Source organism: Camelus dromedarius, chromosome 3 (assembly GCF_036321535.1).
Source record: "Camelus dromedarius isolate mCamDro1 chromosome 3, mCamDro1.pat, whole genome shotgun sequence".
Taxonomy (NCBI): Eukaryota; Metazoa; Chordata; class Mammalia; order Artiodactyla; family Camelidae; genus Camelus; species Camelus dromedarius.
Genome location: NC_087438.1, coordinates 99,050,836 through 99,075,378, shown reverse-complemented (window position 1 = coordinate 99,075,378; position 24,543 = coordinate 99,050,836). Strand labels below are relative to the sequence as shown.

The 24,543-nt window shown below is 52.7% G+C and overlaps 1 protein-coding gene across 5 annotated transcripts; it reads left to right on the top strand.

The window, feature by feature from the left end:
- The first annotated feature begins 289 nt into the window (after positions 1 to 289).
- Positions 290 to 22,986, top strand: ARAP3 (ArfGAP with RhoGAP domain, ankyrin repeat and PH domain 3). 5 transcript variants are annotated; one of them, XM_031449223.2, is made up of 33 exons: positions 290 to 357; positions 1,956 to 2,496; positions 2,612 to 2,673; positions 2,782 to 2,893; positions 6,220 to 6,420; positions 6,564 to 6,633; positions 6,898 to 7,018; positions 7,108 to 7,292; positions 7,371 to 7,477; positions 7,724 to 7,923; positions 8,022 to 8,107; positions 8,258 to 8,440; positions 8,599 to 8,734; positions 9,358 to 9,474; positions 9,933 to 10,080; positions 10,194 to 10,296; positions 12,103 to 12,322; positions 13,018 to 13,081; positions 13,304 to 13,467; positions 15,311 to 15,523; positions 15,786 to 15,891; positions 16,847 to 16,994; positions 17,286 to 17,354; positions 18,043 to 18,117; positions 18,216 to 18,330; positions 19,989 to 20,117; positions 20,197 to 20,330; positions 20,578 to 20,660; positions 20,754 to 20,789; positions 20,921 to 20,984; positions 21,084 to 21,221; positions 21,433 to 21,471; positions 21,955 to 22,986. In XM_031449223.2, exons 2-33 carry the CDS (start codon positions 1,973 to 1,975, stop codon positions 22,435 to 22,437), a joined length of 4,635 nt encoding a protein of 1,544 aa, XP_031305083.1. In that variant the 5' UTR covers positions 290 to 357; positions 1,956 to 1,972; the 3' UTR covers positions 22,438 to 22,986. The 5 variants fall into 5 exon arrangements, 4 of the variants coding, with proteins under 4 accessions (XP_031305083.1, XP_031305084.1, XP_031305081.1 ...); XM_031449224.2 differs by lacking the exon at positions 21,433 to 21,471; XM_031449221.2 differs by having other exon boundaries at positions 7,371 to 7,923.
- Positions 22,987 to 24,543: the final 1,557 nt, after the last annotated feature.

Sequence of the window (24,543 nt, the reverse complement as noted above, 5' to 3'; positions counted from 1 at the left end):
AAGCGCTCTCTCTCAGGTTCTACCCCTGTCCCCATCTCCTCTGGTCTCTGCCTCTTTGTCCCTCTAAAGCTGTCTCGGCTTCCAACCCTGTTCCGGTCCTCCCCCCTTTCTTGGCCCCTAAAGAGGCAGAGCTGGCCAAGCCCCGAGATAAGCGCAGCGGTTGGGTAAGGAGCCCAAACCATTTGAAGGCCGTCGCTTGCACAAGGAGTGGCCGGGGCCCCGCGGAGGGAACCGGCGGGCGGGGCGGGGCTGGGCCCCGTCGGGGGAGGGCAGAGGGGAGGCGGGGCCGGCGCAGCGGACCCGGAGCCTCGGACAGCGCGGCGGGCACCGGGGAGCGGACGGCGGCCGCGTACTGAGGTGAGGACCCCCGCGCCCCGGGGCCCCCGGCCTCCCAGACTCCTCCCCGTCATCTCTTGGAGGGCCTTCGCGGGATCCCCGGCCCGCTCCGCCTCGGCGGCCCTCCCCTCTCCCCCTCCTCGCCGCGACCCGCCCCTCCCTCCGGTTGCCGGCCTCTGCCCCCTCCCTCCTTGCCCCCTCCCTTGTCGCAGCCCGTGCTGCCCGGAGCTGCCCGGCCCGCCCCCCGCGCTCCTGCCCCGCGCACCTCCTAGTTCCCAGTCCCGTGCCCTCGGGTCGGGCCTGAGTCACCGGGAAACTGGGCTCTGAGTCAGGGCCTAGCTTGGGGAGGGGGCCCGGCCGCAGAGAGGCAGAGAGAAGCCAGAACTGATGCTGGGGAGAGGAGGCGGCCTGTTCAGGACCCCGCAGGAGAAAAACGGAGAGAGCCGTTGAGACAGAGAGACAGAAACCTAGAGTCAGAGATGACCAGAGACACACATACAACCGAAGATCTGGTTAAAATTGGAGACTGCGGCAAGGAGAGGCTTAATGACAGAGAGCAGAACAAGAAGAGGGACAACGATTTAGAGGAAGAAATGGAGATGGAGTGGGGTAGTGACAGGGGCAGAGTAGAGATAAAACTCAGGGAAACAGAATCCAAGATAACTCTAGGTAATAGACCAGGATCACGGTCAGGCTGGATTCAGAGACCTAAGTCCAAAGATGTGGGCAGGGCAAAGGAAGGCTCAGAAAAGGAAGGCTTGAAGAAAGCAGAGGTAGGGGGATGTCATTTCACATGGCGGAATCCATATAGGGTGGATGCTCCTGTGTGCGCACAAGTGTGTGAACAGGCTGCAGGTGGTGGGGAGTGGAGACCCTGCAGTACCCCTGGCCTCTGGTCCCTCATCTCTCTGGCCTGGTTCTCCATCTCATCCTCACTCCACAAGTAGCCTCTGCCCAGAGCTAGGACTTCACATGCTGGTACTGCTTAGGGCTCTCTGGGCAGCTTGACCGAGGCAGGCAGGATGTGGGGGCGGCCAGGGCTGGAGGGACAGGAAGGAAGTCTGAGCAGAGACAATAGGTGGAAGGGGAGGAGGAACTGGGAATGACCAGGATTAAGATGGCCCGAGCCTGTACCTCAGCTCTGGAAACCAGTGGGAGTGGGATCTGCAGCTCCCCTCTCCTCTTGTGCCACAGCTGCCCCTGTCCCCACTTTATGCCACAGTGAATCAGGCCACATCATGGGCCCCCTCCTCCCTACCACCCCCCTCTACCCTGCCCCTGCGGGGTCTGGGGAGTGTGCAATAATGCAGAGGCAGAGCTTTAACCCAGATCCAGGGTGGGTGGGAGGGCGGGGGCCAACAGTACCACTGACTTGCCTAGGGCACTCCGCGTCCCCTCTCTGGGCCTTATTTTCCTCATCTGCAAATAAAGGAGTTCTCCTCTAATGAGAAAGCCCTGTCTGACATTGTGGGATGGCTCTGCCTCCAGATCACAGGCCTCTGGTCATTTTTCTTTGGAGGAAGACTGGAGGCTGGTATCCCCTGTCCAGGCCTCCGACTTTGGGACAGGGAGGGGGAATCTCAGCCTGAGCCCTCCCTTCACCCTGCCCCTCCCCCCAGCAATGGCCTGAGCCCCCATGGCTGCCCCTCAGGACCTGGACATCGCTGTGTGGCTGGCCACGGTGCACCTGGAGCAGTATGCAGACGCGTTCCGGCAGCATGGCCTGGCTACAGCGGGTGCAGCCCAGGGCCTGGGCCCCGAGGAGCTGAGGCAGTTGGGCATCAGCGCCACAGGGCACCGGAAACGCATTCTGCGCCTGCTGCAGGCTGGCACTGCAGAGGTCTCCCTGGATCCCCGATTGGATAGTGCCATGGAGCCATCACCCAGCCCAGCTCCCCAAGCCCAGCCCACCAAGCCTGTGCCTAAGCCCAGGACAGTATTTGGTGGGCTCAGTGGCTCCACCACCACCCAGAGGCCTGGATTGAGTCCAGCCCTCTGGAGACCAGAAGCATCCAAGAACCCAGAGTCCAGCCCCAGGTCCTCTCCTGTCCCCACCTCCTCCTCGGAGCAGCCTTCAGCCTTAAATACTATGGAGATGATGCCCAATGCCATCTACTTTGGTCTGGACTTAAGAGGCGGGGCACAGCCAGCTCAGGACATGTGAGTGGGGTTGGCTCCCTGGAGAGCCAGTGCTGGGTGGGAGCAGGGAGGAGTTGGGCATGAGGGCTTGTCCTGCCTTCTCTCTCCCTTAATGACCACTAGACCTTTCCCCTAGGGCCCCAGACAGCTCCCAGACTGCTGCCCCCACCCCTGCTCTCAGGCCCACAACGGGCACAGGTAGGTGGGTTTTCATGGGTTGGGGGAAGAGGCACAGTGCCCTTCAGGACCTCAGACACTCCCACCTGATCTCCTCTTCCCTGTCTCCCCCATTTCTCTCCCTGCCAGTGCACATCATGGACCCTGGTTGCCTGTACTACGGTGTCCAGCCTGTGGGGGTCTCAGGGGCCCCCGATAGAAGAGAAGGCAGAGGTGTCTGTCAGGACAGGGCTGAACACAGGTGAGTGTCCACAGGGTGATGATGGCAGGAAGAGGGGAAGCTTGAGGAGCAGCTGAGCTGATGGCGGCCATGTACATCATTATTTATCAAATGTATATTGAGTGTCCCCTGTGTGCCGGCAGGGTTCTCAAGATACAGGATGACTATGACAGACCCAGCCCCCCTCTTCAGGCAGCTTGTGACTCAGTGGGGCAGACAGGAAATAAAACAGGTGGACAAGCAAATGAATATCTAATTTAAAATAGGGAGAAGTCCTTTTTGTTCTTTCATTTAAGGATCTTTATTGAACACCTACTGCATGCCAGGGATTGTTGTAGATACTTGGGATAGATCAGAAATCCCTGCCCTTGTTGGGAGATAGTCAATTAACAGTAGCTATAATACCTAAGTTCCGCCGTATGTCAAAATGTGGTAAGTGATGTGGGAAAAAAACCGAGCAGGGTAAGAGGGCTGGGATGGAGTGGTGGGGGTTGGGGAGGGGTGTGGACTGCAGTTTTCCCATTAAGAGTTGCCAGAGTGGTAAGCAGATGACATTCGAGCCAAAACTTTAAGGGGATGAGGGAGTTACTGCTCTTCTAGGAGAACAGTGTTACAAGCAGGAAGAGTGGCCAGAATAGAGGCTTCAAGAAGGCCATGTGCCCAGGGGGATCCGGTAGCCTTGACAAGGCTGGACTGGCAGCAGCAGAATGGGCCAGGATGGGAGGAGTGGGAAGGGATGCCTATCAGAGAGATGGAAGGGGCCAGATCCCGTAGGCCCTTGTCAGAACTTTCGATTTTACTCTAAGTGAAATGGGAAGCCAGCCATTGGAAGGGTTTTGACTTTCATTTTAAATATCCCTCTGGTTGCTGTGTTGGGAATGGTCTGTAGGAGGCAAAAGCAGAAGCAGAGTGACCAGTGGGGAGGTTCTTATAGTGATCTAGGTGAGACGGTTCAGGCTAGGGTGATGGGAGTAGAGGTGGTGGGAAGTGGTTGAATTTTGGTTATATTTTGAAGGCAAACTGTCCTAGTACCTTGGGGTATGAGAGAAAAGAGCGGTCAAGAATGACTTCAGAGGTTTCAGTTTAAGCTTGCACTGTCCGGTGTGGTAGTCTGTAACCACATGTGACTGCTGAACACATGAGATGTGGCTAGTCTGGTGTGAGATGCATTGTAACTACAAAACAACCACATTTCAAAGGCTTAGTTTGACGGTGCTGTTCTGAACAACTGAAAGTTTCTGGAGTTGCCATGGTTTGAGATGGGGAAGACTCTGCATAAAGCAGGGGCACGTGGGAGTAGATTAGATTATAGACCATGGAATTTCCAAGTCTGGAGTTCATGGGAGAGATCTGAGGTGGAGATCTGAATTTGTGAGTTGTCAGCATTTAGATGCACACATGGAGCTGTGAGTGAGTGTCCATAGAGCAAAGGACCACGATCAAAGTCCTGGCACACTCCAGTATCAGGTGGTTTGGGAGAAGAGGAAGAATCAGCAAAACAGGCTGAAAAGAAATGGTTAGTGAAGTAGAAGAAGATCAGGAGAATGTGATGGCCCAGGAGCCAAGTGAAGACTGTGTAAGGAGGAGGAAGGGGTCAGCTCTGTCAAACGCTGCTGAGAGGTTGGGTAAGATGAGGACTGGGAATTGGCCTTTTGGAATTGGCACATGGAGGTCACATAGGACCTTGACAAATGGTGGGGGTGAAAGCTGGGTCAGAGTGGACTCAAGAGAGAACAGGAGGAGAGGAGCTAGAAAAGTGAAGGCAATTATTTTTGAGCAGTTTTTCTGCAAAGAAGAGCAGAGAATCGGAGTGATTATTGATAGTGGGAGAGGAGTCAAAAAAAGGGGTTTTTAGGGGAGAGGGTATAGCTCAGTGGTAGAGCACATACTTAGCATGTATGAGGTCCTGGGTTCAATCCCCAGTACCTCCATTAAGGAAAAAAAAAAGAAGAGGTTTTTTATGGCATGGAATACTCCATGTTTATAGGGGACTAGGGCTGATCTGGTAGAGAGGGAAAATTAGCTGATACAGGGAGAGAAAGGGGAGAAAGCCTGGACCCATGTTCTTGTGTAGGTGCGAGGACTAGGATTAAGTGCCCAAAGGATGGACTGGCTTTAGACCGGGCTATTCATTATAGTAGCAGGAGGAAGGCAGTGTGTGTGTGAAATTGGGCAGATGAGGCGCTGGGAGTCTGTGGGGTTTCCCATCTGATTGCTTCAATTTTTCAGTGAGGTAGGAAACAAATATAGTAAAGTAGTGGTTCCTCAACCTTAACTGCACTGCAGCCTGGGGAACTTTTAAAATGACAGATGCCTGGGCCCCGTCCCCAGAGATTAAGTATTTGGTATAGGGCCCATATACCAGTATTTTTAGAGTTCCCAAGTGGTTTTGTGCAGCGGAGATAGGAACCACTTGAAAGTGACAGAGGATAGCAGAGGACCTTCTAAGAAAATAGACCAGAAGGATCAGAAAAAACAGCCCAGGGAAGCATGCTCTAGGCAGAGGAAACAGCATGTGCAAAGGCCCTGAACTAGAGGAGAGAATGTAGTTGAACTATAGTTAGCAAGGTGAGGGTGATACAAGATGAGGTCAGGGGAGTAGCCATGGGTCTCATGGTACAAGGGCTTGCAGCCCCTGGTAAGGAATTTGGATTTATCTTAAGTGCAAATGGGAAGTTATTGCAGAGTTTCATGCAGGAGAGTGAAATGACCCTATTTGCATTCTTAAAAGAGCACTCTGGTGTCGGTGGGAGAATGGCTGTTCAGTGGGCGAGAAAGAGTGGAAGCAGGTGACGAGTTAGGCAATTCACATCACCTCGGTGAGAACCAGTGGGAGCTTGGTCCAGGGAGAGAAACGCAAGAACTTTTTGGAGAGAGAGGCAGTAAGACTTACTAATGAGATACGAGCAGCGGTGGCAGGAAGCTGTCTACACAGCCCTCCCCCAACTTTTCCACCAGGTAATCCTAATGGCAGAGAAGAGGGACTGAAATTTTTTGAATGAAGAACCCAAGTGTTTGGGGAAGAAGCTCCATGCTAATCTTTTGGGTTCCCAACCTCCCTGTTCCTCTGCTTAATTTTTATTAAAAAAAATTTTTTTTTTGTTTGTGGGGGAGGCGGAAGCTAATTAGGTTTATTTATTTATTTTTAATGGAGGTACTGGGGATTAAACCCAGGACCTCGTGCATGCTAAGCATGTGTTCTACCACTGAGTCATACGTTCCCCCCTGCTCCATTCTCATTTAAAAAGCAGATCCAGTACCTGCCAGGCATTCTGCTAGTTATTGTGGTGAAGATGGCCAGGGAACTGAGTCTAATGTGTGTCCCTCTCTGTCTTGTCCCCCACAAGGCTCAGCAGGCAGGATCTGGAGGCACGGGAGGATGCTGGCTATGCCAGCCTTGAGCTGCCCGGGGATTCCAGCCTCTCGCTGCCCACTCTGGACACAGAGACCAATGATGACCTCATTTCACCCTATGCCAGCTTCTCCTCCACGGCCGACCGCCCAACACCCCTGCTCAGTGGCTGGCTAGACAAGCTCTCTCCTCAGGGGTGGGGCTGCTCAGAAGGGAAGGGAGGCAGGGCGGGAGGCTGGGTGGTGGTGGTGGAGGTCAGGTCCCAAGTGCTCCCAGATCCTAGGAGCCCCTGGGATGCAGCCTTTACCACTTACTAAGTTCAGCCCCTCCCTTCCCCAGAAACTACGTCTTCCAGAGGCGCTTTGTACAGTTCAATGGGAGGAGTCTGATGTACTTTGGCAGTGATAAGGTGGGTCTAGGAGATGCTACGTGGGACCTGGGGAGAGGGAGAGGGAGAGGGAGGGCTGAGAGTGGCTCGGGATTGGAAGGCCAATCCCCCCATGGTGGGGAGGCAGTCATCACATGACTGATGAGTCTAAAGGAGCTAGGTTAGCAGCTGCACCCCACTGCTTGTGGAATGAGTGCTGATCTCATTAAAAGTTGGTACTGGCCCCTGGGGTCAGCGCACATGGCTAAGTTCCTGTTCTCATGGGTCAATGGGCTGTCCCTCTAGGACCCCTTCCCCAAGGGTGTGATCCCTTTGACCGCCATCGAGATGACTCGCAGCAGCAAGGACAACAAGTTCCAGGTCATCACCGGCCAGAGGGTGTTCGTATTCCGCACAGAGAGCGAGGGTGAGGGCCAGGGCTCCCCGGGTCAGGGCAGGGCTGGGGAGGCCGGGTGAGCACACAGCCCACTGACCTGCTTCCTCATCCCCGACCAGCTCAGCGGGACACGTGGTGCTCCACTCTGCAATCCTGCCTGAAGGAGCAGCGCCTCCTGGGCCATCCTCGGCCCCCGCAGCCGCCCCGACCCCTCCGCACAGGCATGCTGGAGCTGCGTGGGCATAAGGCCAAGGTGTTTGCTGCCTTGAGCCCTGGAGAGCTGGCACTGTACAAGAGTGAGCAGGTGAGGAGGGCCGGGCTGGAGCCGAGGGGCCCGACCTAGCCCATTCTGGCCTCACTGTGCCTGCCCTGACCCTGTCAGGCCTTCTCTCTGGGCATCGGGATCTGCTTCATTGAGCTGCAAGGCTGCAGTGTCCGGGAGACCAAGAGTCGCAGCTTCGACCTGCTCACGCCCCATCGCTGCTTCAGGTGGGGCCCAGACTGGCAGGAGGCAATGCTGGGGGCAAGACTTTTGAGGGAGACCCTAGGGGTGCAAAGGACTGGAGCCTCTTCTGTAGGTTATCAGTGCATATGCACTGAAAGGAGTCTGGTAAATGGGATCAAGGATGTCAGGAGGGTCCGGGCTGGCCCAGGTATGGCCTGTGGTGGCTCCTGCAGGGGTGTGGGGCAGATGGGGGGTTGTCCATGCCCACGGACTGGCTGTCCACCCCTCAGCTTCACAGCCGAGTCTGGGGGGGCTCGGCAGAGCTGGGCGGCCGCTCTGCAGGAAGCAGTAACCGAGACCCTGTCTGACTACGAGGTGGCTGAGAAGATCTGGTCCAATCGGGCAAACCGGCACTGTGCGGACTGTGGGGCCTCCCGCCCAGACTGGGCCGCTGTCAACCTGGGGGTGGTCATCTGCAAGCAGTGTGCAGGTGAGGGCCAGAGCCTTTAGCTGAAATGGGGAGGAGGAGGGGATTTGGGGCCAGAGGGCTCAGGATACCGATGCCACGTGCCTCTCCCACCCTAACAGGTCAACATCGGGCCCTGGGTTCTGGGATCTCCAAGGTGCAGAGCCTGAAGCTGGACACAAGTGTCTGGAGTAATGAGATAGTACAGGTGAGGAGTCTGAAGAGGGAGAAGTGGCTGGGGGAGGGGATGGAAGGAGAGCATGCAAAAAAGTCCTTGGGTCCAGCTGGAGGACAGGATTGGAATGTCTGGGGACTCTTGAGTTCTTGTCACTTGCCTCTGCCCCTTGTCTTCCTGCAGTTTTTCATCGTCCTGGGAAATGATCGTGCCAACCGCTTCTGGGCAGGGGCACTACCCCCAGGTGAGGGGCTGCATCCAGATACCACCCCTGGCCCTCGGGGAGAGTTCATCTCCCGGAAATACCGGCTAGGTCTCTTCCGGAAGCCCCACCCTCAGTATCCAGATCACAGCCAGCTTCTCCAGGTAGTGGGGGAAAGTTAGGGCTGAAGGGGAGGGGGGAAAGCAATCTCCTAGTTGAGATGCCTAAACTTGGAGTGGGTGCTGTTTTTGGTGGCAAGAGGACAGTCCCCAGGGCTCCGGGGCTGCGTCTTGGGCTAACAGAGACCCTTTTCTCCCTGCAGGCACTGTGTGCAGCTGTAGCTGGACCCAATCTGCTGAAGAACATGACCCAGCTCCTGTGTGTGGAGGCCTCTGAGGGCGAGGAGCCCTGGTCCCCCTCAGCCCTCAATGGTAGCTTCCCTGGTCTCCTGCCCCCAGGTAATCCCCACAAATGCCTCCTTTTTCTCTCTGCAAGAATTCTAAGCTGCAGCCAGTGCGTCAGTTTTTCTGAGGGGCCCCAATTACTCCTCACCCAGCACATCACAGTGGCCCAGCCTGGGCAGTTTCCCAGCCCTCCAGATCCTCCAGGGCCTATTTCCTGATATTTTGAAATGACCAGCAGTGACCACTGTCTGGAGTGGATCTGGATGTTAGAGGTGGTAGTGCTGGCCTACCCCTGACAGGGTCAACCTGTAGACCAGATCTCTCCTCCCCAGGGGCAGTCTGATCCTAGAAATGACCATCTCAAAGAGGCTGGTCCCCAGTAGTCAGGGGCCAAGACACTTACAGAATGGTCCATGCTCTGAGGCCTCCACCCAGAGCTGACTTGTTGTTGCCTGGCTGGTGGGGGACAGGCACTGGACAAGGGCTGGCTTAGGAGCCTCACCACTCCCTGCCACCCTCTTTTCTAATCGGGGTAGTGAGGCATCCAGCCCCACTGGGCTCTACTTGGCCATGCTGCCAGTGGAGTTGGGTCCCACTGCTTCTTTGATTCAATCCCTTCCCCAAGGTAGACAATCCACTCCATGGCACTGGCCTGATCTGACCACTTCTCCTTACAGACTCCTCCCTTGGTGTGTACAACGAGGTGGTGGTGCCTGCCACTTACAGCAGCTTTCTGTACTGTGGTCCCGTCAGCAACAAAGCTGGACCCCCACCCCCTCGCAGGGGCCGAGATGGTAAGAAGGGAGCCAAGGGATGGGAGGAGATAGGCAGAAATCAGGATACACTTGAGTGTTCCACAGAGAGCCAGGGAGGAGAGGACTGGGATGGGAAAGGGGCAATGCCCTGGAGTGGGCTGGGTGCTGGGGTTCAGAGAGGGACGATGCCAGGCGGCAGCACTGGGTGATAGTTGAGAGGCTGTGCTTTGAAGTCAGGCTGTTGAGGTCCAATCCCAGCCCTGCTACTTTCTACCCACATGGCTTGGGCAAGCTACTCAAACTCTGAGCCTCAGTTTCCCCATCTGTAACACAGGAGTGAATATAATACCTACCTCATAGGGTCACTGTGAAGATTACTTGAGATCACACAAAGGCAAAAAGCTTGTCATAGAATAAGAATCTGGTAAATGGGGATTTGGACAAAGGGTGATGGGGACAGAGGCCTGCTGCCTGCTGACCACCAGTTTCCCTCTTAGCTCCCCCCCGACTGTGGTGCGTGCTGGGTGCAGCTCTGGAAATGTTTGTGTCAGAAAGCAGCCCTGAACCTCTCAGCCTCATCCAGCCCCAGGATGTTGTATGTTTGGGTGTGAGCCCCCCACCCGCTGACCCAAGTGACCTGGACAGGTAACAACACCCCCCCTACATGCTCCCTGAATTTCCCTTTTCCCTTCCTGATCCCGAGCCTGCCAGCCCCCTCACTCACCCTCATTCTCCTCCCTGACCTCTCTTGTCTCAAGGTTTCCCTTTTCCTTTGAGCTTATCCTCACTGGGGGAAGGATCCAGCACTTTGGCACAGATGGAGCTGACAGCCTGGAGGCCTGGACCAGTGCCGTGGGCAAGGTGAGATAGCCAAGACCCCTTCCTAACAGCTCATGGTTTCCCTGTCTCCACCTGCCCCCACCCCATCCTCTCCTTTTCCTAGAGCCCCTCCTACCCCTTCCACTAACAGCTAAGATCGACCAAGCAATTATTCTGTCAGGCCCTGTGTTAAACGCCACCCACTCAATATCTTATTTAATTTTCACAACCCTCAGAGGTAAGGATTAATATTTTACACCTAAAGAAACTGAGTCTCAGAAGTAATGAAGTCACTTGGTCAAGGTCACAGAGCTAGGAGGCAACAGAGCCCAGGACCAAAATCAGGCTTCTGTCTCCAAGCTCATGAGCCAAACTTCGCTGTGCTGGGCCTCTTCCCACAGAGAGACTCCCTCTGACTCCTGCTGCCGTCCCCCAACTCCCAGTTCTCCAAGTCCGGAGGCAAAGCTGCCTTCATCTATCCCAGCTTCTCCACTCCCAGGCCAGCCAGTCTCTCTCCATCCTGCACTCTCCCCCTTGAATGGAAAGTTCAGGCACTCAAAGAGTCAGATCTTTGAGTCCTCCAGCTGAGTGGATAGAGTGGGTGTAAAAAGGCCCAACTGCTAGGGTTGAGGATTAAGTGACACACAAGTCTCCCCTCCCCACCCCACCCCCCCGCCTGGCACACAGCAAGCCCTCCATCTGTGGGTGTTGACGTAGTCATGGCAACAATAATGACCATTGCTCCCATCCTTAAATTGCTTTTCCTTCAACCCTGCTCCACCTTCAGCTCACCACCCCGGTGCCCTCCTGACAACTTCTTAGAAAGTCGTGTGCTCTGGCTTAACCCCTTGCGACTGCCCTCCTCCGCCATACTCTTCTGAGATGCTACCTTGCAGGTGGCCGGTGACTTCCCCTTGCTGAAGTCCAAGGGCCTTCTCCTGACCTCAACAGGTCATCTCTGCACCTGACACTTCTCTTAGGAAATGTGCCACTGCTCTGGCTTCTGACCCCACTCAAGTCCTCATACCAACCGCTGTCCCCATATCCTTTAAGGGCTCTGTCGTGGCCCTCATAGCTGGGTCCAAGTCTCCTCTTACTACCTACTTTCCAAAAATCTCTCCCATCCTTTAAGGCAGAGTGACGCCAAGTGTGGTCTGCAGACACTTCCCGATCCTGGCCCAAGGATAGGCTAAGTACAGAGCTTGAGAGTTAGCGTTTAGAATACTTCATAACAATTGGATGGAGTGGTTTTATGTGTGGAATCTAATTATAAAAATTGGGGATTTATATTTTGTATGTCTTTTTTCATTTTACTCTTCTAGTAATTAGTTCTATTGTTTTTTTTTTATTCAAAGTATTGGTTAGTGACAGATTGGTAATTTTTAAAAAGACTTCCTGTTCCTTCAGCCACAGGTAGATTGAGAAGCACTGCTTTGAGGTCCATCTGAAATGGTCCTTTCTCCACAAAGCCTCTCCCCGGCACCTCAGGGGTGGGACTTCCCAGGGCATCATGACTCTTCAGTTATAGCACGTGGCTACTCATTCTGTCTTATCCCCACATCCCAGTTAAGGGCATAAGACTGCCTGCCACACAGGGGTCTTCTCTGTGCTGGCTGAAGCAAATCAAATTGAATTGCATTTCTCTCCTGTCTTTCTCTATCCATCTCCTATCTCCTTTCCTGGTCTTTCCTTCCCTCTCTCCCATCCCTTTTCATTCCTCTTTCTCTTTTGCTTTCTCTCTCTCTCATTTTCTGCCTTTCCATGTCCCTCTTACTCTTACTTCTTTCCCCCACCCCTTGTCTCTTTTTCCATCCTCCTCTCTCCCTATGTCCTCCTCCCGCCTCACAGTGGTTCTCCCCACTGAGCTGTCACCAACTGTTGGGCCCTGGGCTGCTGCGGCTGGGTCGCCTGTGGCTGCGGTCCCCCTCCCATACTGCCCTAGCCCCTGGCCTCTGGCTGTCTGGGTTTGGACTTCTTCGTGGAGACCACCTCTTCCTGTGTCCAGCATCAGGCCCTGGTCCCCCAGCCCCTGAGGACTTGGTGCATCTGCGGCGGCTACAGGAGATCAGTGAGCAGGGGTGGGGACAGGGATGAAGGGTGGCTGTGGGGGCAGGGTGGGAAGTGGACTTTCATCTATTTGGGGGTCCCTATGAGAAACAGCAGAACATAGTGGATTCAGGCACAAGTTCTGGAATCAAATTGCCCAGATTTAGACCCCACGCCTCTATCACATCCTAGCTGTGTGACCTTGAACAAGTTACTTAACCTCTCTGTGCCTTAGTTTCCTCACCTTCACATTAGGCACAATAATAGGGTTGTAATGAATTTCAAGTAAGGCAATGTATATAAAACACTTATCACAGAACCTGTCAGGAGGCATCTTATAAGTGTTCAATAAATGTGATTGGTATAAATGTTACTGTTACTATCATTATTTGGAGTCCTTGCTAGTTGGGGACTGGGAACTCTCATTTCATCCTAAAAGAGGAACAGTGTAGGATCTCAAGGTTTTGGAGACAAGAAACCTGAGCTCCAGCTCCACTTTACCATTTTACAGCAAATAATCTGAGGCAAGTTACTTAACTTCTCTGAACTTTAAGGTGTCACCTGTAAAATGGGGATAATGGTATATAACTTGGGACTTAGTGCAGCATTGCTTGTAAGGCTCCTAGCATGGAACCTGCATACCTTAAATACTTGGGAAACATTAGTCACTATGATGAAGATGACAATGATGATAACACCTGATGATTCTCCTCCCAGGTGTTGTCTCAGCAGCTGACACCCCAGAAAAGAAAGAACATTTGGTTCTGGTGGAGACAGGAAGGTATGTCTTGTCCCTACACCTGACTCTGGGCCCCTCTTTCTAGAGCACAGCCCACCCTCTCCACCCTGCTGGACCACTGCCTACTTCCTCAAAGTCACTTCCTTAGTTCAGGGACCCTGTCTGAGTTGGGTGTTGCTGCCCCCTGCTGGTGGCTCTGGGAAGTCTGGGCTGCTCAGAGGACTCCCCTGGAGCTGGCTGTGACTCGGGTCTCTTCGGTTTCAGGACCCTCTATCTGCAGGCAGAGGGCCGGCTGGATTTCGCAGCGTGGAACGCGTCCATTGAAGGGGCAGCTGGCGGGGGAGGCACAGGGTTGCAGGAACAGCAGATGAGCCGAGGTGACATCCCCATCATCGTGGATGCCTGCATCAGTTTTGTCACTCAGCATGGTGAGTGGATACCGGCTGATACTGAGCCAGTGGGGGATGAGGAACATGGGCATGGCAGGGGTGTGTATATGTGACTTGCCTTCAAAAGCTGTGCCTCCAGAGACTGCAGCCTGATAGCAACAGCTGTATGACCCTTGGCAAGCTGCCCTTCTAAGCCTCAGTTCCCACATCTTTAAAATGGAGCTAATAACAGTCTCATTTTCCAGGATAGTTGCGATAGTGAGATAACTTAGCGTGGGACCTGGCAGGTAGTGTGTTCCAAAGCATCTATTACTGGGGCGTGGGCATGGAAGGAGTGTGGCACTGAGCTGTGACTGGAGATGCAGAACCATGGAGAACAAAGAGGAGGCAGCTACAAGGCAAGAGCCAAGCTGTGCAGCAAAATCCTTGAGGGTCCGAACAGAATTATTCTGTGTGGGAGGTTTTCTGGCCATAAAGGATCAGCCACACAAGTGGTTCCCAGAATTCTTTGTGAATTTTTGGCCTCTGCTTTATTCTCTTTCCCAAGTAAGGACCTAGTTGAATCTTTTCCCCCAGCAAACACTCTTTAGAAGACTGGATTCTTGAGAAGAAAAATTCACAGAAAAAGGAGGACAGTAAAGGGGAAAAAAAGGCACATCCATGCATCTACAAATAGTTATACTTACAACATGGACAACGGATAGTCAGTGGCTAATGACATTCTCCACGCCTTGGCAATGGCCTCATACCCTGACTTCCCCCCCACTCACTAGACCCCTGTCCCCTTCCCAGCCTTCCTCGTGTTCATAGGAGGATGGAAGTCAGGGGCCCTGTGAAATAGCCTCGGAGAGAGTGTGGGTGTTCGTACCTGCTCCTCCACAGCCCCTGCACCGCCACTCTTCATTCAACAGATACTTAGTGAGCTGCTTTCAGTGCCAGACACAGGGGATACGGCAGTGAATGAGGAAGGCTCTATGAAGCTCAGAGACTGACGGGAGAGATGGGTAATAATTAAGAAAACCAATACAGCCAGTTCTCGTTATTTGAGGTCGTTATATTCTACGAAGTCACTGAAAACACTGGATCAGTGAATGCTGGACCAGTGGAAACACAAGGTCAGGTTCCTGGAAAAGTCTGGCATTTTCATTCACTGATCAACATGTAACCTTGTTTTATGTGTGTTTCTGTTTAAAGATGCTTTATTAAATACATATGGTTGATTTGTTCACTTTGAACTCACAGCCAGTAATACTCTAACTCAGCCCTGAGCCAGGCTTATCTGACACCAATGTATTTTCTCCACAAGGCGCATCACAGCCTTCCTGCGCTTCAGCACTTGGGGGCCATTTTAAACAGGGAAATCACCAAAAAAAGAAACAAAGCACAAGAATGAAAAAAAAATTGTGGCTTTAAGCATACCATGAAAATGACACTTATTTACCATACCAGACCTTAGCTGGGATCATGTCCATCAGGCAACTCAAAATTTTCTCCACTCTGCACGTGTTCACAAATGACTACAGAGGACCACAAGTATTGATTTGGGGGTTCCAAATAAATTTTAGCAAACAGGTAATTTGTAAATACAGAACCCGTGAATAACAAGGACTGAGTGTAATGTGATTTCAGACAGTGCTATTTAAAGAGAAAAGTGAGGTGATAGAGAGTGATGGGGCTGCTGTGTGTGATAGGGTGGATAGGGAAGGAACTTCTGAAGATGAGGGCTGGAGTAGGGACCTGAGAAGCAAGACCGTGGAGGCTGGTTTCTAACTCTCTGACCCTCCTACCCACAACAGCCATGTACCACCTAGTGGGTCATGGATGGGGTGCTGGGTGGGTGGTGGTGGGTCTTTGGGCAGTGAGCGAGATGCTTTGTGCTCAGGGCTCCGGCTGGAGGGCGTGTACCGGAAAGGGGGTGCCCGTGCCCGCAGCCTGCGGCTCCTGGCTGAATTCCGGCGAGATGCCAGGTCAGTGAAGCTCCGACCAGGGGAGCACTTTGTGGAGGATGTCACCGACACGCTCAAACGCTTCTTCCGGGAGCTTGATGACCCCGTGACCTCTGCACGCTTACTGCCTCGCTGGAGGGAGGCTGCAGGTACTCCCAAGATCCCTAGGAACTCCTCACGGGCAACCAAGACCCAGTCAGGAACTCTACCCTCCCCTCACAGAATCCCGGAGGCTCCCTTGTGAGATTGGGTAGTTCCCCTCCCCAGAACTCCTCCCACTGAAAGATCTCCCTCAGCTCAGGGCAGAGTGGGGAGGGAGCAGTGACACATCCATCTTGGGTTTGTGTCTCTAAAAATCCCTCCACTGTCCCTTCCCTGATCCTGTCTGAGCCTCGCCCATTACATCCACAGAGCTGCCCCAGAAGAATCAGCGCCTGGAGAAATACAAAGAAGTGATTGGCTGCCTGCCACGGGTCAACCGCCGCACATTGGCCACCCTCATTGGGCATCTCTATCGGTCAGTCCAGCCAGACCCCCTGCAGACTCCCTCACTGACCCTTTGTCACCTGTGTCCCTCCCCATTGCTCACATTCACTCATGCATCACACAGACAGTTGTTAAGTGACGATGTCACGGCATAAAGTTTCATAGTGTAGACTTTGGGGTCAGATAGATCTAAGCTTAAATCTGGTTCCACTATTCTAGTGTGTGCCTTTGGGTAAGTTATTTGCTCTCTCTGAGCCTCGGTTTCCTCATTTGTAAAAGGAAGCAGTAGCACCACCTCCTAGGTTATAGAAAAGTTAAATGAGATAATCCTTGTAAACTTCTTACTGTAACAGCTGGCATGTACATAGTAAGTGTTCAGAAATGGTGAGCCATCAGTATTATTTTGTTTTATTATTGTATTATTTTTGTTTTATTATTCCATGCCAGGCAAAGGACTAGATGTTGGATACACAGGGAAGAATAAGATGCAGATCTACCTTTACCAGTCTATTGGGGAGACAGTTTTAAATGATTTAGGCTGAAACCCAGCTGTGCTGTACTGATTACACTATATCACAGGGACTGGACAACTATGCCTGTGGGCCATATCCAGCCTGTTACTTATTTTTGTAAAGTTGTGTACATAAAATGTAAAGCCATGCCCATTCACTTATATGTTTTTCATGGTTCCTTTCACACTACGACAGCAGAGTTGAGCTGTGACAGACTGTATAGCCTGAAAGCCTAAAATATTTACTATCTGTCCCCTTACACAAAAAATTTGCTGACTCCTGTGTATAAGTTTGTCTCTCCCCTAGACTGGGAGCACGTTGAGGATTGTGTCTAACTCACTGCCGTATCCCAAGTGCTTCACCCAGGGCCTGGCATCCAGTAAGGACTTAGTAACGTTTTCTGAATGAATGGATAGGTCAATGAATGAGTGAGCAGAAGCTTGCATCCCTCATGACCCTCACACCCCTCTGCAGGGTACAGAAGTGTGCAGCTCTGAACCAGATGTGCACGCGGAACCTGGCCCTGCTCTTTGCACCCAGCGTGTTCCAGACGGACGGGCGCGGGGAGCACGAGGTGCGGGTGCTGCAGGAACTCATCGACGGCTACATCTCTGTCTTTGATGTAAGCTTTCCTGACATTTGACCTCCAGTCCATCTTCCTGAACTCTGGATCATGCTTACCCCAACAAGTGCCCAGCCTAGCCCTCTGAAGGCCTCAGGAAACACTTCCCAGAGCCCTGGGCCCCAATCTCCTGAAACCTTCTCCTAACGCCCTTGCCCCATTGGTTCTTAGCTCTTCTGGCCTCTAACCCCCTCCTATAGGCACTCTGGTCTTACATACCTCTCCCTGCTTCCCTCCTTTCCCAGCACCCACCCCACCCCATGCACACACTCCCTTTTGGCTCTTCTGCAGATTGACCCTGATCAGGTAGCCCAGATTGACTTGGAGGTCAGTCTTATCACCACCTGGAAGGATGTGCAGGTAACTTGCCCTGACCCTAGACTCCTGAGTGGGCCAGGAGGGGACATCAAGATAGGAAGCTGACCTTCTGCTCCTGGACACTGGCCCTCAGCTCTCTGGGACACAGGAAACCCAAAGAGAGGAGCGCTTTAGGAAGGGGGTTTGGTTTAGGATTTGCTCCATATATTCCACCATGAGGATTCCTCATTATACAGTGGTTGCAGGCACACTTCAGTTCCAAGTGTAAGCGATTCAAGGAAGAGTTAGCTAAGTTAGACCAAGAGGTGAGAATAGTAATAAATACAGTAGCCAACAGCTGAGGGCTTATTATATTCCAAGTACCTGTAATCTCACTTTAGCATCACACAACTCCATGAGGTCGGTAGTCTGATGTCTTCAAATAAAGAAACTGAGGTTTGGAGGCTTCCTTATTCAAGGTCATACTGTAGCGAGTGGCAGAGTTGGAACTCATACAGTTTGACTCCAAACCTGTCTTCCCAAGCACTACTGCGCTGCCTTGGGAACCTCCGTACATAGTCCCGCCATGCCTGGAGATTTTTTTCTCTTTTAAAGGCCTGAACAATGTTGAGGGTGAGGGTTGGAAGGAGAGTTCTGTTGGGGAAGCGCTCATGAGGCAGCCTGGGGAGTCCTCTGACCTTGATTCTTTGCACCCTTTGTGTCCTCCTGTTTTCTCTACACCTCCCCTCAGCTGTCCCAGGCTGGAGACCTCATCATGGAGGTTTTCATTGAACAGCAGCTCCCAGATAACTGTGTCACCCTGAAGGTCAGTCCTGAGGGGACCGGAGGGGAGGTGAGAAGACAAAGGTGGGCAGGGGCATCGGCCAGACTGGCATAGGTCATCCGCTCTTGCCCTGACCCCAGGTGTCCCCGACACTGACTGCCGAGGAGCTGACTAACCAGGTACTGGAGATTCGGGGGACAGCAGCCGGGACGGACTTGTGGGTGACATTTGAGATTCGAGAGCACGGGGAGCTTGGTGAGTATGACCGCGCACGTGTGCGTGTGTGTGTGGTGTGGAGTGAAAGTCAGCAAGACTTCGGACTTACCAAATACAATGGACACTGTCCTCATGCATGTGAGGGGTCATTCTACGTGGCTGGTCACTCCCTCTTTCTCAATACTCTCTGATCTCTTGGCTTTCGTGGACCTCACGAACCCTTGGGTTCCCTTCCACCTCAAAGGAGGCTTCTCTTTCGCCTCTGCCCAGACTCCAAATGTTGGAGAGACCCAGGGCTCAATCCTCGACTCTTCCTTCCTCTGTCTACGTTTCTCCTTGGATGAGCTGGTCCACTCCCATGGCTCTAAATGCAATTAATAAACTCACCTCCACATTTTTCTCTCTCCTCCAAGCTCCAGATTCACGTATCCAGCTGCCTACCTGACACTTCCACTGGTCCATCTCATAGCATCTCAAATTTAAAACGTCTAAGATTAGGGGGGAGGGTATAGCTCAAGTGGTGAGTACATGCTTAGCATGCAAGAGGTCATGGGTTCAATCCCCAGTACCTCTTCAAAAAGTAAACAAATTTAATTATCTGCTCTTACTGAAATAAAGTAATTAAATAATACAATAATAAATAAAATATTTTAAAAAATAAATAAAACGTCTAAGATCAAACTCAGTTTCCAGCCCCTTCCCGTAACAAAAAGCTGGAGCCATTTCCTAGTTTCCCCTAACTCAGTCAGTGCACCACCATTCACCCAGACACTTGGGTGTCTGGGTCTCATCCCTTTCCTTCGTCTTCATACCCAACACAGCCAACTAGTGCTCCAGTCTATCTGAATCTTTCCCTTCTCTCCACCTCCACCATTACCACCACTCTAGTTGAAGTCACCGTTATCTTTCTGTTCCCCCATATCAACCACTAAAATGTACAGCCCCAGAAAGGGAGTTGCTGGCCAGTGTTCCATTCTTGCCTCTTGGCAATCCATTTTTCCACCCAGGAGTCACTGAAGCACTTCAAGCATAAATCAGATCATGCCATTCCCATGGTTTAAACTTTCCAATAGCTTCCCATTGAACTTAAAACTCAAATTCCTTATTATGGCCCACAAGTCCCTGAATGTCTGGCTCTTGCTTATTTCTCAGACTTCATCTCATGTACCTTACTGTCTTCACTCAAGCCACACTGGCTGTTTAGTTCCTCAAGCACATCTTTCCTAACTCAGGGCCTTTGTTGTTGCATTTGTCACGCCTGAAGTCTTCCCCTGCCCCCTAGTCCCCCAATTTCAGCATGGCTGCTTCTTCCTAATCCTTCAGGCCTCTGATTCATCTTCAAATGTCTCCTCTGAAGGGCCTTGCCTAATCACCCTATTTAAGTAGCTGCCCTGTTACTCTCTCTCAGCTTCTTATTTCTTCTTTCAAAATCATGGTTTGTCTGTAATTACCTCGTTTACTTACCTGTTTTACTCTGCCCCCTCACGAAGCTGTGGGCTTCATAAAGGCAGGGTGTGTGTTTCAGGCTCAATGCTATATCTCTGGGGCAGCCAGTGCCTGGCATAGTCAGTGTTAAATGAATGTCTATGGCTGGATGGTGGGATGGACGAATCAATAACTGGTGGGTGAGGAGTGGGGGCTCCAGGCTGGGGATGACTATCTGGTTGATGATACTCACCCCGACTTTGCCCCCTTAGAGCGGCCACTGCACCCCAAGGAAAGGGTCCTAGAGCAAGCCCTACAATGGTGCCAGCTCCCAGAGCCCTGCTCAGCCTCCTTACTCTTGAGAAAAGTCTCTCTGGCCCAGGCCGGCTGCCTCTTCACAGGTGAGCCTCCTTCTTCAGCCCAGCACCCCCCAGGCCTCTCCCCGGGACCCTCCACCTAGCACTGCCCATCTGTGTCCAGGCCTCCGGCGTGAGAGCCCGCGGGTGGGGCTGTTGCGGTGTAGGGAGGAGCCGCCCCGCTTGCTGGGAAACCGCTTCCAGGAGAGGTTCTTTCTGCTGCGTGGCCGCTGCCTGCTGCTGCTCAAGGAGAAGAAGGTGGGCGGGGCGAGGGCGGGGTCAAGGGAGGGGGAAGCGCCGGGTGGCTGCGTGGGAGAAGCCAGGACTGCACCGACCCTCTCACGCCACAGCCCACGTTCTCATCAATCTCATTGCTCCCCAGCCCTTTGTCCTCTGTGACCCTTTGACCTCACACAACCCCAGTCCTTCTGTGGCTTCTTGACCTCCTTAACCGTGATCCTTCTTTCTCACCTCTCAACCTCACTAACTGCCTTCATGTTCTCAGAGCTCTAAACCAGAACGGGAGTGGCCTTTGGAAGGTGCCAAGGTCTACTTGGGAATCCGGAAGAAGTTCAAGCCTCCCACCCCGTGAGTTTTCTTCCCCAGTCCACACTCCTAGACCCTTCCTGCCGTCACCCCTCTGCCTTTCTGATCCACCCATCACTGTTGTCTGCCTCCCAGGTGGGGCTTCACGCTGATCCTGGAGAAGATGCACCTGTGAGTATCTCCTGCCTGGTTTCTCCTCTGGCCCAGCTGGGTTCCCAGTCTTCTACCTCCTCGCTTTTTCTATCCTCCATCCCTCTAGTTGTGACCCCCTCCTCTCCTGATTCCCCTCTGATCACCCCCAGCTACCTGTCCTGCACTGACGAGGATGAGATGTGGGACTGGACCACCAGCATCCTCAAGGCCCAGGTGAGGGAAGAAGAGAGCTGAGGGCAAAGTCTGTGGGCCCACCTCTACCCCTCAGTACCTCCCATGCCCACCCGCACCAATCCCTCACCCTCTCTCCAGCACGATGACCAGCAGCCAGTGGTATTACGACGCCGTTCCTCCTCTGACCTTGCCCATCAGAAGTTTGGCACCATGCCTTTGCTGCCCATCCGTGGGGATGACAGTGGGGCCACCCTACTTTCTGCTAACCAGACCCTGGTGAGGTCCCCCTGGCCTGCTCTGACCCCCTCCAGATCCCTGCCCATGCCCTGGCCACAGCGCAGGAGGGAGTGTCATGCCTGCCAGCCTGGTGCCCCCCTCTGCCTTCTCTGTGCCCCCACGCTCCACCCTTACCTCTTGTTGCCAGGCCTTACTGTGTCTGTGTCTCTTTGTCTCTCCCTCCCTGCACCCCCACCCTACCTGTGCCCAGAGGCGACTTCACAACCGGAGGACCCTGTCCATGTTCTTTGTGAGTACTGTGCCTGTCCCAGCTGTGTGCCTGTCAACTCTGTGTCCCTCTGTGCCACCTGAGCCATTGTGCTCTCTGCATTTGTCCTGACGCAGGCCTTCAGTGAGTGTGTGTGCATGGACCAGAAGGAATGAGGAAAACAAGGGATAGTAGGATGTGGTGAGGAAAGGGGGAAGTGGCCACAGGATCTGAGAAAAAAAAAAGGAAGTGGTTAAGTGAATGCATTTTAGAGGCAGACTGACCTGGGTTCAAGCCCCAGCTCTGCCATTTACTTACTGTATGATCTTGGGCAACTTACTTCACCCCTCTGTACCTCAGCTCACTCACCTGCAGTGCAACCATCATTCAGAGTTGTTTTTGACATCATATATGCAAAGTATTTTGCAGCATCTGGTCAAGAGGAAGAGCTCAAAATGTGTTAGCGATTAATAATCTAGTAACTCTAACTCTGTGCCTGCCTCCGGCTACCCCATTCCCATCCAGCCAATGAAGTCATCCCAGGAGTCTGTGGAGGAGCAAGAGGAACTAGAGGAGCCTGTGTATGAGGAGCCAGTGTACGAGGAAGTGGGGGCCTTCCCCGAGTTGACTGAGGACACTTCCACCTCCTTTTCCACCACCAGGGAGCAGACAGCCAAGCCAGAGACCCCCCTCACCAACCAGAGGTCCTTTGATCAACCCCTTCTGACCAAGGCAGGCCCCCTGGGCTGGGAGGAGAGACCGCCTGAGCCCCCTCCAGGCCCCCCTTCAAAGAACCTCCAGGCACGTGGGTCTCTGGAGGAACAGCTGCTTCAGGAGCTCAGCAACCTCATTCTGAGGAAGGGAGAGACCACCGTAGGCCTGGGCAGCCCCTCTCAGCCCTCCAGCCCCCAACCTTTGAGCCCCAGCAGCCTTCCAACACAGACGCCCAGCTTCCCCACCCAAGCTCCCTGTGCTTCCAGTCCACCCCGCAGCCAGCCCCTCACATGACTCTGGGACCAAGAGTCCGAGGGGGTAGGTAACCAAAGACCCAAGCTCTCTCCATGGCAGACACTGCTGGGAGCATCCTCTGCCCTGGCTGGAAAGACTCTAGAATCCAGTGTGGGGCTGTGGAAGGACTGACGGCTCCGGAGGCTGTGTCCTGCTCAAAGACAGCCAGGTCATGGCGTCTTTCTGGGCCTCTGCTGACTTATCTGTACCATGAAGTAACCGAACAAGGAGAGAAGTGAACATCAAACTGTTTCTAGCACTGTAAGCCCCACATAGTTTCCCACAATAAGGGCAACTCCTGCTTTATACATTTGATATGTAGGGGTTCTGAGAGAGATTTGGGGTTTAAAAAGAATGGTTTGACTGCATTAATGAACGATTTGGAAGCCAGATATCTGAATGATCTCCAAGTTTATCCTACCCCACCTTCAACATTCAGGGACTACAGTGAAGCCCCCGAGTGAGGAGATTAAAGGGGGTTGGGAACTGGGGCAAAGAGGAGCCAAAAAAGATGGGTCACTGTTAATAAACTTTGGGACCAAAAGCTCACCATTCTTCTTATTCATTCATTTAATCAATCATTCAACAATTATATACTGGACACCTAACTGGTGACAAGTATTGGAGATATAGTGTTGAACAAAAGAGATGAGGTCCTTGCTACAATGGAGTTTCCATTGTAGAGGAGGAACAGAAATTACACAAAATCAGTGCTGTGAAGAAACAAAACCAAAGTGACGTGCTTGTAGAGGGGGAAGGCCTCTGTGAAGAGATGAAATGTAAGGGTAAGAAGCCAAGCAGGTGGAGGGCTGGGAGAAGGAACACTACAGAAGGAAAGGGAAAGCAGTAGGCATGAAGGCATTGGGAAGAGACTTGGCCTTTTAGGGGAAGAGCAGGGAGGCTGGAGTGGCTGGAGCACAGTGAGCAGGGAGCAGGAGAAGAGTTGGGCTGAAGGGGGAAAGATCGGCAGGGGCCCCATGATGCACAGCCTTGTGTGCCGTGATTTTATACTGAAGCATTGAGCTTTAAGGAAGAGAGTGATGAGATCTTATTTCCTTTTTTAAAAAAGGTCGATCACTCTGGCTGTTTTGTGCACCATGGGTTATACAGGGAAGACTGGAAGCAAGGAGACCAGATATCAGACGAGGAGACTGATAAAGGGGGCTTGGGTCAGGCTGATGGTTCTGGAAGTTGAGAGAAGATGATCAGTAGGAGATCTTTTTTAGAAGTAGGACCTATAGGACCTGTTGATGGATGGAATGTGGGGGCAGGAGGAAGGGCACACTGACTCTGGGTTTCTGACTTTCTTACCTGGATAGAGTGGTGTCATCTAGTATATTACCTGGGGGAGGTGACTGGGGAAGGATCAGACTGAAGGAGCCATTTTAGAAGTTTGAGGTACAGGGGGAAGGGAAAAAGCTCAGTAGTAGGTCCTGGGTTCAATCCCCAGTACCTCCATTTAAAACAAAACAAAAAAAATAGTTTGAGGTACTTACTTAGATAAGTGTAGTTGTCAGTGAGCTGTTGGAAATGTGAATCTAGAATTTGGCGCCACAGATAACTGCTTCTTCCAAGTCAGGGATGTGGTGAGGAGATGTGGGCCACAGATGGGTGAGGAGGAAGAGGAAAGGGTGTGCGTATCCTCAGAAAGCAGTGCAAGTCCTGGGGTGCAGAACCTTAAGGGCAGACCCCAGAGGTGATCGAGTCTTTGTGGGTTGCAGCCGCCTACTCTCGTCTCCCAGCTCACACTCACTCGCTGGTTTCTTTTCCATTTGCCTGGTGTGTACCTGAGTTGTCCTCTGGCACTGGCTCCTTCCTGGCTCCAGGCGTCTTTCTCACCCTCTCTCACTCTGGCTTTTCCAGTTCCGTGGGAATTGGGAAAAGGTCTGGGACCAGCCCTGTTTCCCTCATCAGATGCATCTTCGCTCAGGCATCCAGTGATTCAGTTTCCCTGGTCACAGACTTGAGTTCCTCGCCGTCCTTCACCCATTGCGCCAGAACTGGAGATCTGCATATGTAAATAAATGATTAGAAATAATTACGGGCTGAGTCAGCAGCTCCCCTAGAAATAGAACCTAGGCGTCTTGATACAGAAACCTGAGGTTC